Raw genomic sequence first — 16,179 nt, 5'->3', positions numbered from 1 at the left:
AATAGATTCGTCTCACCATTTAACCTCCATCTGTGCAATGGATTTTATAAATAATCTATATTTAATACTTCTAATTAGTATTTAAACATTCGATGTCACAATAATTAGTATTTAAACATTCGATGTCACAAGGATTAAAGTTTAGTCTGGGAAACAACATCAGCCACAATATTTTCTAGCTCCACCCCTGGCACGGCACCTACTACCACTAACCGATTCCGTGCAACTCGTGGGGCTAACCTTATCTCCATCTCCATCCAAATCCAAAATCCAAAAAGGGCTACCTGCAAGCACATGTTCTTGCATGAGCTTACACAGTCTTGCTTTCACACCAACTTCTCTACATGACTACAAAGTTACGATCAGCTTAACCCACATGGCTTTGCACGGCATAAATAATCAACTCGATTATAGATAACAGATATTGTGGAATAATAATCCGTATATGCACATGTTATTAAAAAAGGGATTTTATATGCACAATCATGTCAGCTCGCAAAAAAACCTTTTCTCTCCTAGAAAACCAGTTGGTTTATGGCTTCTCTCCTTTTCAGCTCCAGCATCATTAGCCCCTGTTCCCATATCCCCTGTTTCAAGATGGCCATGTTTTAGCTTGCAGTTAGCACTTGGTATTACCGGTACTTCACAATTCATACACACATCATTTCCAAGAAGTTATACCTGAAAGAAAGATTCCTCTGAAATGCCTTCACCCTTCCTGAAGTAGTAACCTCCTAGCAGAGGTCAACAAAAAAATGCTCTTGTTAAATATAGTACAAGTTAAATAACGAAGGGTGTTTTGAAACAAATAACGAAGGGAATTTAAAACACCTCGAGTTAAAAGGTAGTACTGAGAAAACTTCAACGTAAAGAATATCTTGGGAGTTAAAAGGTAAATAACTAAAAGAGTAAATTTCACTAGATTACAACTATTCTGAGGTATTAAATCTATAGTTTTACAACTTTTAAGGTTTACTATTTTGTAACAACATCCGCTACTAATTATACTGCCACGAAAACTACATTGATACTTGTTGCCATCGAACTGTAGTTTTATTGTAAAAAGTATTAAAAAAAGCTGTAAAAAATGTCTCAAAAGTTCTAGTTTGTGGGTAATAATTGAAGTACTGCGAAATTTACATATATAGAAAAATCAACTTGTGCTAGATTATGAAATTTCTAGTAGGACACAGGCTATGTTTGGTTTTCTATGCTATTGCCAAGTAAAATATTTCCAAGAAAATTTGGCGTCCATTTGATTTGGAGTCAAAGTTAAAAACATTTGGACATAGCTAACTTGGGCGCAACTCAAGCTGCCGAAATGGCCGATCCTATCGGCGTGACACAAACCAGATGCTATTTTTTACCCCAATGCCAAACTTTAGCCATGACAAGAAAGAAGGGGAAAAACGGAGGATCACATTCTGTGAACAAAAGCAACTCATATGCATGAAGCTGCGCGACCGGTGGACCTACCTATGAACACGTAAGGGATGTGGCAAATCTTGTTCCATTCAAGGCTTCCACGTTCCGAAGCCTTCTTCCGCAGTTCTGAATGACAACTATAAATATGCAGAGTGTGAAGGGAGGAGGGCACATTTGGTAATGAACGGAGTTGATCGGAATTATATAGGCGCAACGTCTCAAGAGAGGAGAGTTCACTTATGCTCAGTGGAAGCGATTCCAAATTGACTTTAGATATCCATAGATATTGTAGGGATGTACAATTCCGTAGCAACCATGGCTCAATTGCGTCCAACATTTCTGACCCGTCTCGAATTTGCAGACGATAGGTTGGGCATAGACTCCTCACTGGCTCAACAAGCAGCAAGGCCGGGTGGTCGATCATAATAGACTTGATTTGCTTGAAGCTTCCACGCTCTTCTTCGCAACCAGATACACCAAAAGTTAGGGATAGCCCAGCCTCTGCGAGTTTACTGCAGTTCACGATTTCTAAATCCTCGAGGCGTGGAAGGGATCTGAGCCCACCCAGGGATGACAGATTCCTGCATCCAATCAGGCTAATGATTCGCAACGACGTGAGATTCGCAAATACATCTGCGGATGGAAGGGATTCCACTACCGAGCAGTTTCTGAGACTCAAGTTGGAGAGATTGGTAAACACTTGCAGTGACTCAAGCAGCAGAAGTTCTAAGTCACCACACCACCCCATTGCTAGAGTTTTAAGTGATGGTAGCGGGAGTTTATCTTCAGCACCACTTAGCAGCCTCAACTCTGGACAATTTTCTATGTGAATCTTTCGAAGTTCATTCGTTTCTTCAAATGGAAAGGGTGCAGACTCCAGATGCATGCAGTTAATGATGCTCATTTCACGTATTACTTGGATGCATTGTTTTTGCTCAAATAAGCTCCCCTCAAGTGAAGTTAAACGCTGACAAGATCTGACCATGATGTCCAGCCATTTGGATGATATACTTTCATCAGTACTGCTATGCAGCTTTACTATCCTTGGAAGCCTGATCAACCCGACCTCTTGTATGTCCAACCTCACCAAGCTAGGAGGTAGAAGAGGCAATTCCTCAAGTTTTAAGCATTGTTGTATATAAAGTTTTTGAAGACTTGGTGGCAGGAACAACTCCATACGCCCATCTCCTGAGGCATTTGATGGCTGACCAATTCTTCTCAGACTAATAAGACCACTTAATGTTAAATCCTTTAGCTTCAGTAACTTTCCAAGGCTTGTAAGTTCTTCGATATGTTCACAGAAGTTGAAGTCAAGCTTCACAAGGTTTTCTACGCGGGGTTCTGCAATCCAATGTGGAATTCTACTGCCACGGAAACCTGAAATACATAGTTTCTTAAGATTGGCATGTGGCTCAAGGCTGTCAAGAATCAGTTCATGCGTTCTACTTCGGACACCATTGCATCCAGTCCATTCTAGCCGTAATGATTCGAGGCATTTCTTTTCCTTCATCTTGGCCTTCTTAGCTTCTTCTTGGTTATCAACATTCTCAAGGGTATCAACAGAAAGACTACGGAGGCTTCCCAAATCCTTGAGAGCACTCATATTGTAACCTTTTATTCTCGTGATATGATAATTTTCTAAGACTCGAAGAGAAGTAAGTCTTGCTACTGGGACCATACTGCATCCGCTGCCTCCAAATGGTTTATATGACACGTATTGCAAGCGGTCAAGGTACCCAACATCCCTCACTTGTTTTGATCCTATCTTCGTAGATCTCCATATTAGTTTTCTTAAGTGATATAATTTGAAAACCCCAGACATGCTCTCTTGTGTCATGCGTGTGTCTGCTAATATGATGCAACGAAGGTGCTTTAACTTGGCAAGTTTGCTTGCAAAATGGGATCTGTGCCGCAAGTGTGTTTGAAATAGACGCAATGATTTTGAACTCTCAACAAGCTCTTCCACTGTATTTAGAATATCTATGTTCTCTTCCACACTCCAGGGAATACCTTTGACAATAATAATGGTACGCAGATTTTCCAAACAGGAAATTTTCTTCATCTTTTCCATAGGAAAATTATGAATATATGCAACACGAACGTGTCGAACTGTGCTCGGCACATTCTCAAGGCTGCCACCATCAACCATGCGTAAACATTCTCCAAATGAAACATTCGTTGCTAAATCATGCATTAAGTCATGCATGACATAGTATCCAGATTCTCTGTCTTCTTGACCAAAAGGATCTACACGGAATCTGAGATCGAAGAATGATTTTCTGGTCAGTTGAACCAGGTAATTTTCTCCAACATCCACTAGACTTTGAGTTCCAAACGCATCCTGCGAGATCAAACCTGAGTCAACCCACATCTCCACTAACTGATCCTTTCCAAATTCATAATCTTGCGGGAATAAGCTGCAAAACCGAAAACAAGTTTGCAGCACTGGTGGTAGGTGGTAGTAGCTTAGCTTTAGAACATCCATAATATCCTCTGAACCTCCATAAAAATGTTTCAAACTTTGCGTCAGGAACTCGTTCCAATAATCCAATCTCATATTATCACGCAGATGCGCGCCAACAACCTTTGTCACCAAGGGACAGCCTCTGAGATTCTTGGCAATTTGTTCTCCAGTTCGTTTCAAGGCTGCATCATCTTGGAGACCACAGCTGGGAAAAGCATGATGGCTGAAAAGCTCTATATTATCATCTTCATCTAGGCCTTGCAATTCAAGGAGTTTATTTTCACCTCTCATAACTTGATCTGCCATTTCTGCGACTCCTTTCATGCGGGTTGTCAGCAAGATCTTGCTTCCATTCTTCCCACCCCTCAAAGGAGCAAATAACTTCCCCCATTGGTCATCTGTCTTGTCCTCCCAAACATCATCCAAAATAACCAAGAATTTTAGGGAATCTACTTTCTCTCTAAGAATTTTCTGCAATGCATCCAAAGTACTGGCACCATTTGTTGGCCAAGTAGCATTTTCCAATATATTCCTTATGACAGTCGTTGCATTAAAGGTAGTGGATACACATGCCCAGATCACCTTATCAAAATGCCTTTTGATAGTGTCATCATTGTGTATGAGTTGTGCTAGGGTAGTTTTGCCCATCCCACCGTGACCAACTATGGAAACAACAGATACTTTGCTCACCTCAATTTCAGCATCTCCAACTGATGGCTTGGTCAGCCATCCAATTACTTCCTCTGACTCCTTGCGCCGACCAAACACTTTAGTTGCAATTATCATGGACCCTGTTTCACGATCCTTGTTCAGAGAATCCTCTTCCTGACGACTTGTACTTCCTCCGAGGTGATCCGCGAGTGCGAGAAAACCCACAACACCTGCAGCAGCCTTGTCTAAACCCTCCAGAGCTTTCTGCAGCCTCCTGAGAGTGCCACGGTGACTCAAACCTTTGACAGCCTTATCCACAATACTAGCATGCTTAACAGACTTGATAGCACTATGCTTCATCTTAGCAAAAGAGGAGCCCCAGTCACTAACCTTTAGGTCCTTCGCCTTCTCCTTGAGTTCGTAGTACTCAATTTCATCAACAGCATCCTCAGCCTTCTCCACCGCATCCCTGAGATGCCACAGCCATGCATCTAGCGCGATGCTCTCCTCCTTGATGCGTTCCGGGTTGACCACATCAAACACAGCTCGGATCTTTGGCAAGGCAAGCAGTATCCTGCTCTTCATCTCATCTATTCCTTCAGTTTTCCAGTACTGATTTAGGTAGGCAAAGGCCTTGTTGACCAAGAAGGAGATGGCCGGAATTGCCACTGACTTCCCAGCAAACACGAGTGCGGCTGCAGGAGCCATGTCCAGCTGGGAGTGCGGGTGTGTCTGAGAAAGATGGGGAGATCGTTTTCAGTGTCTTGAGATGTTCAGGATTTTGAGTTGGGAAGAACAGCACAGAGAGGAATTTAAGCATGGGATGCTTTCAAGTTGAGAAGGACAAAGAGACGAAGCAACATACTGTGAGGGTACACTGGAAGTCGCGTTTGCTTTTCTTGCCGGCTCTCCTTTGCCTTGCACTCAGCGGCGGCGCAGCTCGGCTCGATGGAGACGAAGGTCAATCTGGTGGCAGCGGAGATCGATTTGGCAGAGGAGAAGGTCGATCCGGCGAGCGCGGAGGTTGATTTTGTAGCGGAAAAGCTCGATTCGGTAGCAACGGAACTCAATTTGGCGCCGGAGAACTTCGATTTGGTGGTGGAAGAGCTCGATTCAGCATCAACGGAGCTCGATTTGGTGCTGGAGAACTTCGATTTGGTGAGCAAACTCTGCACCCACTTGACTTGACTACAGAAAGGTCTGCGCTGTGACGTTAGCACATCACCTCAGGTTAGGTGTGGCTCCATTTATTATTTGTTGCAATTTTATGGCAAGGCACTGATCTATTTCACAAATCCAATTCTAACCAGGACTCTTCACCTGAATACAAATGAAAAGTTATGTGGTGCTGAATGCAAAACTATTGTGGACCCGAGTACTCATCGTCCACTTCCAGCAACTGGCCGGCGATACGAAATGAAATGGGAGGGGCTGGCTTTATCATGGGCCACTGTTATGGGGGCTTACTGCACACAGCTGAACTGGAGACGCGTCATCTGTAAACGTGCATGCTCTCCTTTTGTTGTGTTTTTCAAAGCTTCAACCTTTTGCTGTCCGCTTGTTTCTTTCCGTGTTGCAGTGTTTCTATTGGCGTGTTTCTTATGAAGAAACTAGACAGCAGGTGGTGAATTGATAAGCTTGTGGTAGCGGCTTCAATGCTTCTCAACAGTCAAGCACTTAGAGACAAGACATGAAGTAAATTAAAGTGCAAAAAGGAAAACAAACTTTTCTTAGCCTTGTTTAGTTGCCAAAGTTTGGAGGTGTCAAATTACTGTTACAGCATTGTAGCACACTGTAGCGTTTCGTTTGTATTTGTGAATTATTGTCCAAACATTGACTAATTAGGCTCAAAAGATTCATCTCGCAAAGTACAACAAAACTGTGCAATTAGTTTTTAATTTCATCCACATTTAGTACTCTATGCATGTACCGCAAGTTTGATGTGATGGGGAATCTTCTTTTTGCATAGTGCCAAAGTTGGAAGTTGGGGGTGAAGTAAACAAGGGCTTAGTACATGGCAACGAGAAGTTGCGAACAATCAATGGTCACTATACTTTGTCCCGGGCAGGATAATTAGCTGTATGAGTTTGTCCCCAATTGAAAGATTGTTCACTTGGGCTCCATCATGCGCCTGAACGCTAGTGTTATTGCCGAAAGCGTTAATCTTATAGTTAATGATGTGCCAAATGGAAGGAAGGATAAGCACTAGCGTTTCCAAGATTGGGAAGAGCCAAATTTGCAATGTGTTGGGGCTCGTCCAAACAGTAGACAAGGTAAAATAATGAACGAAGACAATGACAACTCGAGCAAACGTAACAGTAGCTATCCTATCAATGAATAGTGCCCGCCTTAGGGGGGTACAGTTCTCCTCCCTTTATAGGGCCATAAAGTTACATTTCCGCATACCCGTTATACCCATGCCCAACAACTACATCTTGGGCATATTCTGTACAAGACAGTAACTTGACCCCTACTCAAGATGTCGCTTTCAAAGTGGGATTACATTTCTAACCCTTTTCAAGATCCTTATTACAAAATTGACCCACAGTAATGTGGTCCCAGGGCTCTCTTGACCCCTTCCTTCCCTACTTGTTAGATTCGTCGGGACTAAGTATGCTTCCATATGCTTTCCGCCTTCGTTGGTCGAAGTCAGCTAACCTTGGGCTTTGGTCACAGGACCTCCCCGAAGTCAGGTCGCCGGGAGCTCCGTGGGGGCTTCGACTTCTGGAATCTTCGCCTGCAAAATCACAGAACGGGTATTTTCGTACTAGTTAACCTCGATTAATTGTTAGCTTCGTAAAAGAGTATAATGACGATGTCTGGGTTGGTGTCGGGGAGTGGTCCGTGCCAATTTTGTTCAAGGCGCGTTGTGGGGTGGTCCCCAACAGTAGCCCCTTCGTGGGCGAGGTCAGAGACGCCGTCGACTGATCCCGCGAAAAGTCCGAAAACGCCCTCAAAGCGTCACCCTGAACGGCGGTGCGGGCCGAGGCGATTTACAGTTAGACGGGGGTACTAACATCATTTGTCATGCGGCGGTTGGTGATTTGAGGCACTGTAAAGGCGTCTTTTGGCGTTTTTTTACCGTGCCTATATAAGGTTTGCCGGGGGGCGGGTCATATTTTACGACGTTGTTTTCGAGCTATAGCTTTTTGTTGCTTGCGCCTTCACTACGCATCTTCGTTGCTTGCCTTCGTTGCGCTTTCTTGGCAGGGCGGCATCTTCGCTTTTCGTGGTGAGGGTAGCTTCTGCTTGCTTGGTTGTGGTTGTTTTTCTTGATTTCTTTATAACGTTCTGGCTTCGTTCTGAATGTTGTGGGCAAAAGGCGCCGTCGGGGTGCTGGCCTTGAGCAGAGGAAGAAGGTGAAATTTGATTTCGCGCCCGCGGCGAAGCTCACTGTTGAGTCGCAAGTGGCCGCCAAAGCGAAGCAAAAAACCCTGAACTTGGAGGCGCAGAAGAGGAAAGAAGTTACCACGAGGGCTTCGTCTGCCGTGTTGCCTTCGGGGTCGACAGCTTCGTCTGTCGACTTGAGCAAACTGGCATACGTCGTTCCTGTCTTCGTGCGCCCTCCAAAGGAGGTCCCTACTCTTGCACCTTCGTCCACCGGACCCACCACGCGGGCCAAGAAAGGAGCTCATAAACCTCGTTTTGCTCGCGTTACTGTTTCGGGTGCCAAGGTTGATGCGCCTTCAGCGATTGGTATCAAGACTACAGCGCCCTCTACAAGCTCGAAGGCTAAGGGCGCGCGGCCTCTCTTGATTGAAGCTGGGAAACATGAGAGGAGGGTTGCCGCCGAAAAGGCGAAGCTTGTGGATGCGTTTTCGTCTGATCCAAAGGGTGCATGCACTGAAGCTGTGAGATCTGGTAAGCATGTAGAGGTGTTTCTACCGAAGCTGTGGTTCTTTGACTATGGGAAGGCCTCGACGGGATTTTTGAGGGACTTGGAAGCAACTATGGGAGGCGTTGGTGAGGTTAGTTGTGAGGATCATGTGAGGCTGAAAGTTAAATGTTATGATGTATGTAGGTGAGAGTTTGTCGGCGGGTCTTCAAGGGCTGAACGAAGGTCTAGGCTTGAGCGGGCGCACGGAGGTTCTAGTGACATGCGCCGAAGGTAGGGTTTATAATCCACACAACCTGTCTTTGGTCTGGGGGGATGAGGGTGAAGATTGCAAGCGCTATGTAGATATTGGCGGTTCAAGAGGGGGGAGAAGGCGGGCGCGGCGACTTCAGGGGAGGTTGAAGGCAAAGGAGGGGTTGTGGGTTTAAGTGGTGGAAAGACGGTGGTGACATCTAAGGGTGAGGCTAGGGAAGTTGATGTTCGTAGGTTTTGTTGTTGTTGTATTACGCTTAGAGCTGTATTCTTTGACGCACAGATTTTCAGCAAGCTGTGAAGTCGATGAGCTCGGAAGAGCTCTTTAACTTGGAGGCCAACCTCGTAAAGAAGGTATGTGTGACATCCTGTCCCAAGGCTTAATAGGATTGATAGAATACTCATACCAATAAGTTGCAACTTCTTTTCCGGAAGCTCATCCTCAAAGAACTCCGGGGTTAAGCGTGCTTGGCCCGGAGCAATTTCGGGATGGGTGACTGACCGGGAAGTTCTTCCCGGGTGCGCACGAGTGAGAACAAAGTGCGTAGAAAAGACTTGTGTTGGTCTGTGAGGGAATCCATGATATCCTAGAGAGCTGCCAGGTGTATGCGGGCCCAACCCTGGGGGGGCGGGACGCCACAGTATGATTACTGGATAATTTGGTGATGTGTGTGGTGAGTGCTGTACTTTACCTTGTTCTTCAATGATTACGAGGGATCAGCTTGCTAAGAGTGAGAAGGCAGCCTTGGAACTTTCAAAGATGTGTGTGGTGAGTGCTGTACTTTACCTTGTTATGTCTTTGGTGTTGTGGTTTATTGTTCTTTGTTTAAAACTTGTAGGTGTCTTATTCTTCAATGATTACGAGGGATCAGCTTGCTAAGAGTGAGAAGGCAGCCTTGGAACTTTCGAAGAAGGTAGCTTCACTTGAGGCGACCATTGCTGCTATGTCTTTCGAGATGAAGAAGGTCAAGGTTGAGAATGCAGAGTTGAAAGAGGACTCTCGCAGACTCAGCGAGAACTACGAGACCAGGGGCGACGAGATTGATCGTCTGGTGGCGGATATAGCGGAGCTGGAGGGCCAGATCAAGGAGAAGGACCGAATTATTGAAGGCTTACGTGAGGGTTCCCAGCGCGACAGTGAGGTTATCGCAAGTTTGAAATCTAAGGTTAGCCAAATGGAGCCTGAGTTAGAAACGAAGGCAAAGCTGTTGAGCCAAATAGAGACTACACTAAGGGAGAGGTTCGAAAAAGTTCATGAAGCTTACAAAGCCTCCCTTGGTGTGTTTGGCGTTGAACCCGATGATTGCCCGTTGGATGAGGGATGCGAGCGTATGTTTGAGTGGCTTTTGGACGAGGTCAAGAGTCTTCCCGAGGTCCTTGAAGGCTTGAATGATTACTCCACAGTGTCCTGTCTGGAAAGCGCCCTTTACTTGCTGGAGCAACAAGGATGTGAACATGTTAAGAATATTTCCGAAGACAACTACGTTGTGCCAGCTGCCTCGGAGATTGGCTGCGCTACGAAGTCTAATGATGTGGAGAATGCGAAGAAGAACTTGTTTGAGCGCATGTGGTCAACCTTCGGACAAGACTATGTGAAAAGGCTTGCGTGTGAGCGGTTAGCGCAGCTGCGCTTGCAGCCTGGTGCTGGTAACGATGAGGAGGATGCTGCGGAGTAGGCTTTGACTCATTGGCTTTGGTGTATAAAGTTGATGAAGTCAGATACTTTTATTTGTGTGTGAAACTATGCCCTATAAAGTACTTATGTGCCAGTTTTTGTTATGTATCCGACTTTTGTAAATGTTGTGTTTTTATCCCATTCAAACGTGCTGATTTCAGGCGAAGTGGATCCGTTGCGAGGTTAGATAAGTCAAAGTCAGGTTACCGTGTCAGGCAACCTGCTGACTTAGAAAGTGCGAGAGCCGGTTGATACAGCGACCTGAACTCGCTTCAACCGTAGCCGTATTTGTTGTTGTATTTTACATAGGTTGACCTCGTGCAAGGCCGGTCTGGTGTATTGCTTTTTGAAATGCATGTGCTCAACTTGGTCGATGGTCGCGAAGAAATCAACTTTGATTATGTTCAATGTCGTTTTTTGACCGTTTGCCGAGTGAGATCGAGAATGCTATTCGGGCCTTTATGAGGTTAGGTGACACGAATTTTGTAAACTCTTCGCTTGCAAAGTTGCAAAAAATTTTCATGTTTTTTCGAAAAACGTCACCACCCTTTGCAATGTTGCAAGAGAGAGGCCAGATAACTCAGACTTGCAGATCCTCCTCTTGCAAAGTCGCAGAAATTTTCCATGTTCTTTCGAAAAACGTCACCCCCCCTTGCGATGCTTCAAGAGAGAGGTCAGATAACACAGATTCGCGGCTGGAGGTTTCAGTGTCTTTGATCTGTAATGTCGTTGTATTTACACGTTAGGATTCCTGCGCGCTCTGGCGCGAGGTTGCACAACTTGGTGTTGCCTTTTGCATGCTCGAGCGCGAGGTCATGCAACTTGTTGTTGCCTTTCATGTGAAATCTCCTCTGCACACTGGCGCGAGGTCGCGCGACCTGTTGTTGCTTTTTACACGCGAAATCTCCTCCGCGCACTGGCGCGAGGTTACGCAACTTGTTGTTGCTTTTACACGCGAAATCTCCTCCGTGCACTGGCGCGAGGTCACGCAACTTGTTGTTGCTTTTTACACACGAAATCTCCTCCACGCACTGGCGCGAGGTCACGCAACTTGTTCACGCAACTTGTTGTTGCTTTTTACACGCGAAATCTCCTCCGCGCACTGGCGCGAGGTCACGCAACTTGTTGTTGCTTTTACACGTAAAAGCTCCTCCGCGCACTGGCGTGAGGTCACGCAACTTGTTGTTGCTTTTACATGCGAAATCTCCTCCGCGCGCTGGCACGAGTTTACGCAACTTGCATTTTTAGGGGAAGTTTCCTTTCTTTCTTTGTGAAAAAAGGTGTACATGGATCTGCCTCGTTAAAAACCTTGCCTCCATTATGGAGCCCCTAGCAAGGAAAAGAGTGCAGTCCGGACTCTATGACCTTACAAATGAGGTAAATTTGGAAGTAAAGAAAAGAAAAGAAAGAAAAACCATTCTGTTACCTTCGGTGTTGCTTATAGTTCCGCAAGTTGAAGGTAGCATGTACAATTATGGGTAGTATTTTCGTAGGCTATCAATGTTCCAGGTGTGTGGGAGAGTGTTTCCTTGCTGGTCTGCAAGGTGGAAAGAGCTGGGTCTGCCACTTTTTGTGACAATGTAGGGGCCTTCCCAGGTCTCTTATAGCTTGCCTGGGTTTTCCTAATTCTTTTTCCTTTTGATGACGAGGTCACCGACATTGATCTGTCTTTCTTGAATGCGTTGGTCCCTCCAGCTTCGGGTTTCTTCCTGATACTTGTCCAGGTTCTCAATGGCCTCGTTGATGTCGAGCTCAATAATGTCTTTCTCTATTCTGCAATTTCGTCCACATCCCCGTGCTTAAGGACTCTAAAGCTTTTGTTTTTTATTTCTTCAGGTGTTACGGCTTCGGCTCCGAATAAGAGCTTGAATGGGGTAAAGCCTGTTGCCCTGGATTCTGTTGTGTTATGGGACCATATGACTCTTGGGAGCTTGTCGACCCATTTGCCCTTTTTTTGATCGAACAGACATTTTTTGACTACGGTGAATATGGTACTGTTCGCCCTTTCCACACCTCCATTTGATTATGGGTGGTATATGGACGAGAATTTTATCTTCGTGCCGATGCTGGTGCAGAAATCTGTGAATGAGACGCAGTCAAACTGTTTGCCATTGTCAACGGTTAGTTCCCTTGAGACTCCAAATTGGCAAACAATGTTTTGCCAGAAAAATTTTTGTACCGAAGCCGATGTGATGACAGCCAGTGGTTTGGCTTCGGCCCATTTGGTGAAGTAGTCTATTGCAACTACTGTGAATCTGCAATTTTCTTGTGCTGTTGGTAGTGGACCAACTAGGTCCATGCCCCATCTCTGGAGAGGCCACGAGGGTGGGATGAGCTGAATAGGGAGCGAGAGTGCATGCGTCTGCCTTGCTATCTTCTGGCAGGCCTCACAGCTTCGACGAGCAAGTGTGCGTCCGTGTGGACTAATGGCCAGTAGAATCCCTGTCGGATTGCTTTTCCTACTAGAGCCCTTAAGCCAATGTGGGTTCCGCAAAAAACCGCCGTGTATTTCTTTGAGCAGTTCGCTGCCTGTTTCATAATCGATACAGCGAAGCCATGGTGTTGAAATGCCTGTTTTGTAGAGCTGCCCCTCGATAATTGCGTAGCCCCTTGCCCTTTGCTTTAGGCGTGTACGTTCGGCCACGTTCTGAGGTTCGAAGTGACCTCTAAGGAAAGCCATTATGCTCGCGCTCCAGTCGTAACGCTGGATGGCTTTGACGGGGGCTGGATCTTCTTCTTTGATCGAAGGAGAGGTTATGACTTCGTAGAATGTGCGGGTGGGATTGGCTCGCCCTCTGCTGCTGCTTTTGCAAGCTTGTCCGCGTCGTCATTTTGTGCTCTTGGTATATTTTTGACATCAAACCCCTGAAAGTGCTTCTCTATGGCTCGGACTGCCTCAAGGTATTTAACGAGCTCTGGCTTCTTGGCTTCGCTGTCTTTCTCGATGTGATCACGGATTACCTTCGAGTCTGTTCTGATGATGAATGTTTTTTTCCCTATGGCTTTCATCTTCCTTAAGGCCAGCAGCAATCCCTCGTACTCTGTGGTATTGTTGGTTGACTTCGCGGTTGGTGGGAAGTCTAGCCTCGCTGCATACTTGATTTTGACACCTATTGGTGATGTGACCACTGCTGCGACGCCTGCCACTTGGCGGCACCAAGCCCCATCGCAGTGGACGACCCAGGGTGTTTCAAGTTGTTTTGGCTCCTGCTTAGGCGAGGTCCAATCGACTATGAAATCAACCAGTACTTGAGATTTTATAGCTGTGCGCCTTTCGAAGTCGACAACGAACTCTGAGAGCTCAAATGCCCATTTGGCGATACGGCTAGAAGCTTCCCTGTTTGAGAAAAGATCATGAAGAGGTTGGCTGTTTACAACGACTATTTTGTGCCCCTCGAAGTAGTGTCGCAGTTTCCGCGCTGCCATAACGACTGCGTATGCGATTTTCTCGAGTTTAGAGTAGTGTAGCTTTGAGCCGCTCAGGGCTTCGGATGCGAAGTAAACTGGTATTTGTCTAGTTTTGCCTTCGATTTCTTTTTCTTGAATCAACGCAGTGCTTACGGCTGTTGCTGAGGCTAAGACGTACAATAGCAGTGGTGATTTGGGTTCTGGCGGGCATAACTTCATCATAGATTGCAGGTTTTCTTTGAGGTCTTGGAATGCTTGCTTTGCTCATGTCCCCATTCAAATGTTTTGGAGCTTTGAAGTGCTTTGAAGAAGGGGAGGCTTTGCTCTGCCGCTCTTGGAATGAAACGGTTTAGCGCAGCAACCCTACCCGTGAGTCGTTGGACTTGTTTGAGCGAAGGTTGCTCTGACATATTAGCTAACGCCTTGATTTTATCTGGGTTGGCCTCAATGCCTTTTGTTGTTACCAGGCAGCCTAGGATCTTTCCTCTTTGGACCCCGAATACACACTTTTCTGGGTTTAGCTTTAGGTTGGCTGACCTCAGGTTAGCGAATGTTTCTGTGAGATCAAGAATGTGGTCGCTTCGTTTGGTGCTTTTGAGGATGATATCGTCCACATAAGCCAAGATATTGCGCAGAAGCTGGTTGTCCAGGACTGTTGCCGTCATCCTTGAGAATGTTTGGCCTGCATTTTTTAGCCCTTCTGGCATACGCATGAAGCATAACGTTCCAAAAGGTGTCACAAAGCTTGTTTTGCTTTCGTCCTCCTTCTTGATTCTGATCTGGTGGTACCCCGAGAAAAGGTCAAGTAGCGAGAGCATTTCACTGTTTGCGGCGTCATCCACTACCTTGTCAATCCTCTCGAGAGGGTAATTGTCTTTTGGGCAGGCCTTGTTGAGGTCTATGAAGTCTATACACATTCTCCATTTGCCATTTTTCTTTTTTACTGGCACTGTGTTAGCTAACCAGTCAGGGTATTGGATTGGCCTGATTACGTTAGCTTTGAGGAGCCTGTCAACTTCGGCCTTTACGGCTTGGACCTTTTCGTCGGACATTTTTCTTAGCTTTTGCTTCTTTGGCCTAGCTCCTTGCCTGATGTCGAGACTGTGCTCGATGATTTCCCTGTCCACTCCTTTGAGATCACCTGCGGACCAAGCGAAGATGTCTTTGTTCTTGTTGAGGCACTCGATGAGGTTGCATTCTTCTTCGGGGTCGAGGTTGGCTCCAATTGTTACGAACCTGTCTGCGATGTACCCGTCTAGGAGTACCCGCTTTGTTTCGCCGTCAGCACTGATCTTTATTTTTTCTTTGTCTCTCTTGGGCTCATCGTGGGCCTTTTGCTTTGCTGAGCTTTCGGCTTCATTTGATGAGGCTAGGTGGTGGACATTCTTTTGGCCCAGAGCTACCCCTCTTTCTATATTCCTTGCCATTTGCTGATCACCGTACACTATTATGACCCCCTTGAGTGCGGGTATTTTCATGCATAGGTATAGTTGCCTAATTGTTGCATCCATTTTGGTGATGAAGCCGCGGCCAAGTATTGCATTATAGGGATAGTGCATCTCCACCACATCGAAGGTGATGTGCTGTGTTCTCGCATTGTCGCGGTCCCCAAACGAGATCGGGAGAGCAATTTTTCCCAAGGCCTTCATAGGCTTTCCACCGAAGCCGAGGAGTGGGATGTTGGCTTGGTCGAGCGTGTTCATGTCAATGTTCATTTCTCTGAATGCGTTTGCGAAGAGGATGTCCGTGGAGCTACCCGTGTCAACTAGGACTTTTCCGACTGTCCAGCCTGCTATTAGCGCTTTGATGACCATCGCATCGTTGTGCGAGGTTGTCTTAAGCTTGAAGTCTTCCCCCGTGAAGCTTATGGGAATGTGTGCCTATTCTGGCTTTGTTGGGGGTCTGTCAGGTATGATCACGTTGATTTCTCTGAAATAGTTTCGCCTCTGCCTCTTGTTCTCGAACTCCAAAGAGGAGCCTCTGGTGATTGGTATTATCATGCCGAAGGTAGGTAAGGAGTTTTGGTTGTTGTTTTGCATGCTGGGCTCTGGTTTGGGCATTATGGCTAGCATGCTTGGGGGAGGAGGTAATGTTTCTTGAGGCTTCTGAGGCGGATTTGGGTTGGCATGTTGCGGGATTGTTTGGTGGTATGGTTGTATGTGGGGCGGAAGAGGCCAGGTCATTGGTTGCTGGAAGTTGGCGAAGCTGGGCTGGTTAGGGTAAAAGCTTGGGTGCGGGTAAAAAGCTGTGTGGTGGATTATTTTGGGTGCTTGTGCGGCTGCCTTCGCGGCTTCTTCTGTAGCTTTCCTCTCTTCTTCTTTCTTTTTGGGGCACCACTCTGTATTATGATGGTTCTGATGGTCATGGTTGATGCAATAAAATGATTTTTGCTGTCTTCCTCGACCTCGTCCTCTACCAGAGTGGCCCCCTCTTTGGGTTTTGTTGTTTTGGTTTTGGCACTGGCTTTGG

The 16,179-nt window shown here is 46.1% G+C and overlaps 1 protein-coding gene across 6 annotated transcripts; it reads right to left on the bottom strand.

Moving 5' to 3' along the window:
- Nucleotides 1-95: 95 nt before the first annotated feature.
- Nucleotides 96-5,762, bottom strand: LOC101764444 (putative disease resistance protein RGA1). Of its 6 annotated transcripts, none has more exons than XR_002676905.1 (5): nt 5,406-5,759; nt 4,931-5,272; nt 682-734; nt 506-587; nt 96-284 (listed from the first exon to the last, which is right to left on the bottom strand). XR_002676905.1 is itself a non-coding variant. In XM_004962948.3 (5 exons), exons 2-4 carry the CDS (start codon nt 5,246-5,248, stop codon nt 516-518), a joined length of 3,897 nt encoding a protein of 1,298 aa, XP_004963005.1. In that variant the 5' UTR covers nt 5,249-5,272; nt 5,406-5,760; the 3' UTR covers nt 96-284; nt 506-515. The 6 variants fall into 6 exon arrangements, 5 of the variants coding, with proteins under 5 accessions (XP_004963005.1, XP_004963004.1, XP_004963006.1 ...); XM_004962948.3 differs by having other exon boundaries at nt 1,477-5,272; nt 5,406-5,760; XM_004962947.3 differs by having other exon boundaries at nt 96-587; nt 1,477-5,272; nt 5,406-5,760.
- Nucleotides 5,763-16,179: the final 10,417 nt, after the last annotated feature.

The sequence above is a fragment of the Setaria italica genome, chromosome III (genome assembly GCF_000263155.2).
Source record: "Setaria italica strain Yugu1 chromosome III, Setaria_italica_v2.0, whole genome shotgun sequence".
Classification (NCBI taxonomy): domain Eukaryota; kingdom Viridiplantae; phylum Streptophyta; class Magnoliopsida; order Poales; family Poaceae; genus Setaria; species Setaria italica.
The sequence above is the reverse complement of the archived record's forward strand: the minus strand, read 5'-3'. Positions and strand labels throughout refer to the sequence as shown.

Excerpts from the sequence above, each read along its gene's own strand:
- LOC101764444 (XM_004962947.3), bottom strand. The coding sequence starts at position 5,248 with ATGGCTCCTGCAGCCGCACTCGTGTTTGCTGGGAAGTCAGTGGCAATT. Across the intron at positions 735-1,476 it reads CATCCCTTACGTGTTCATAG|GAGGTTACTACTTCAGGAAG; the intron begins GTAGGTCCACCG and ends GACCTCTGCTAG. Across the intron at positions 588-681 it reads CAGAGGAATCTTTCTTTCAG|GGGATATGGGAACAGGGGCT; the intron begins GTATAACTTCTT and ends ATCTTGAAACAG.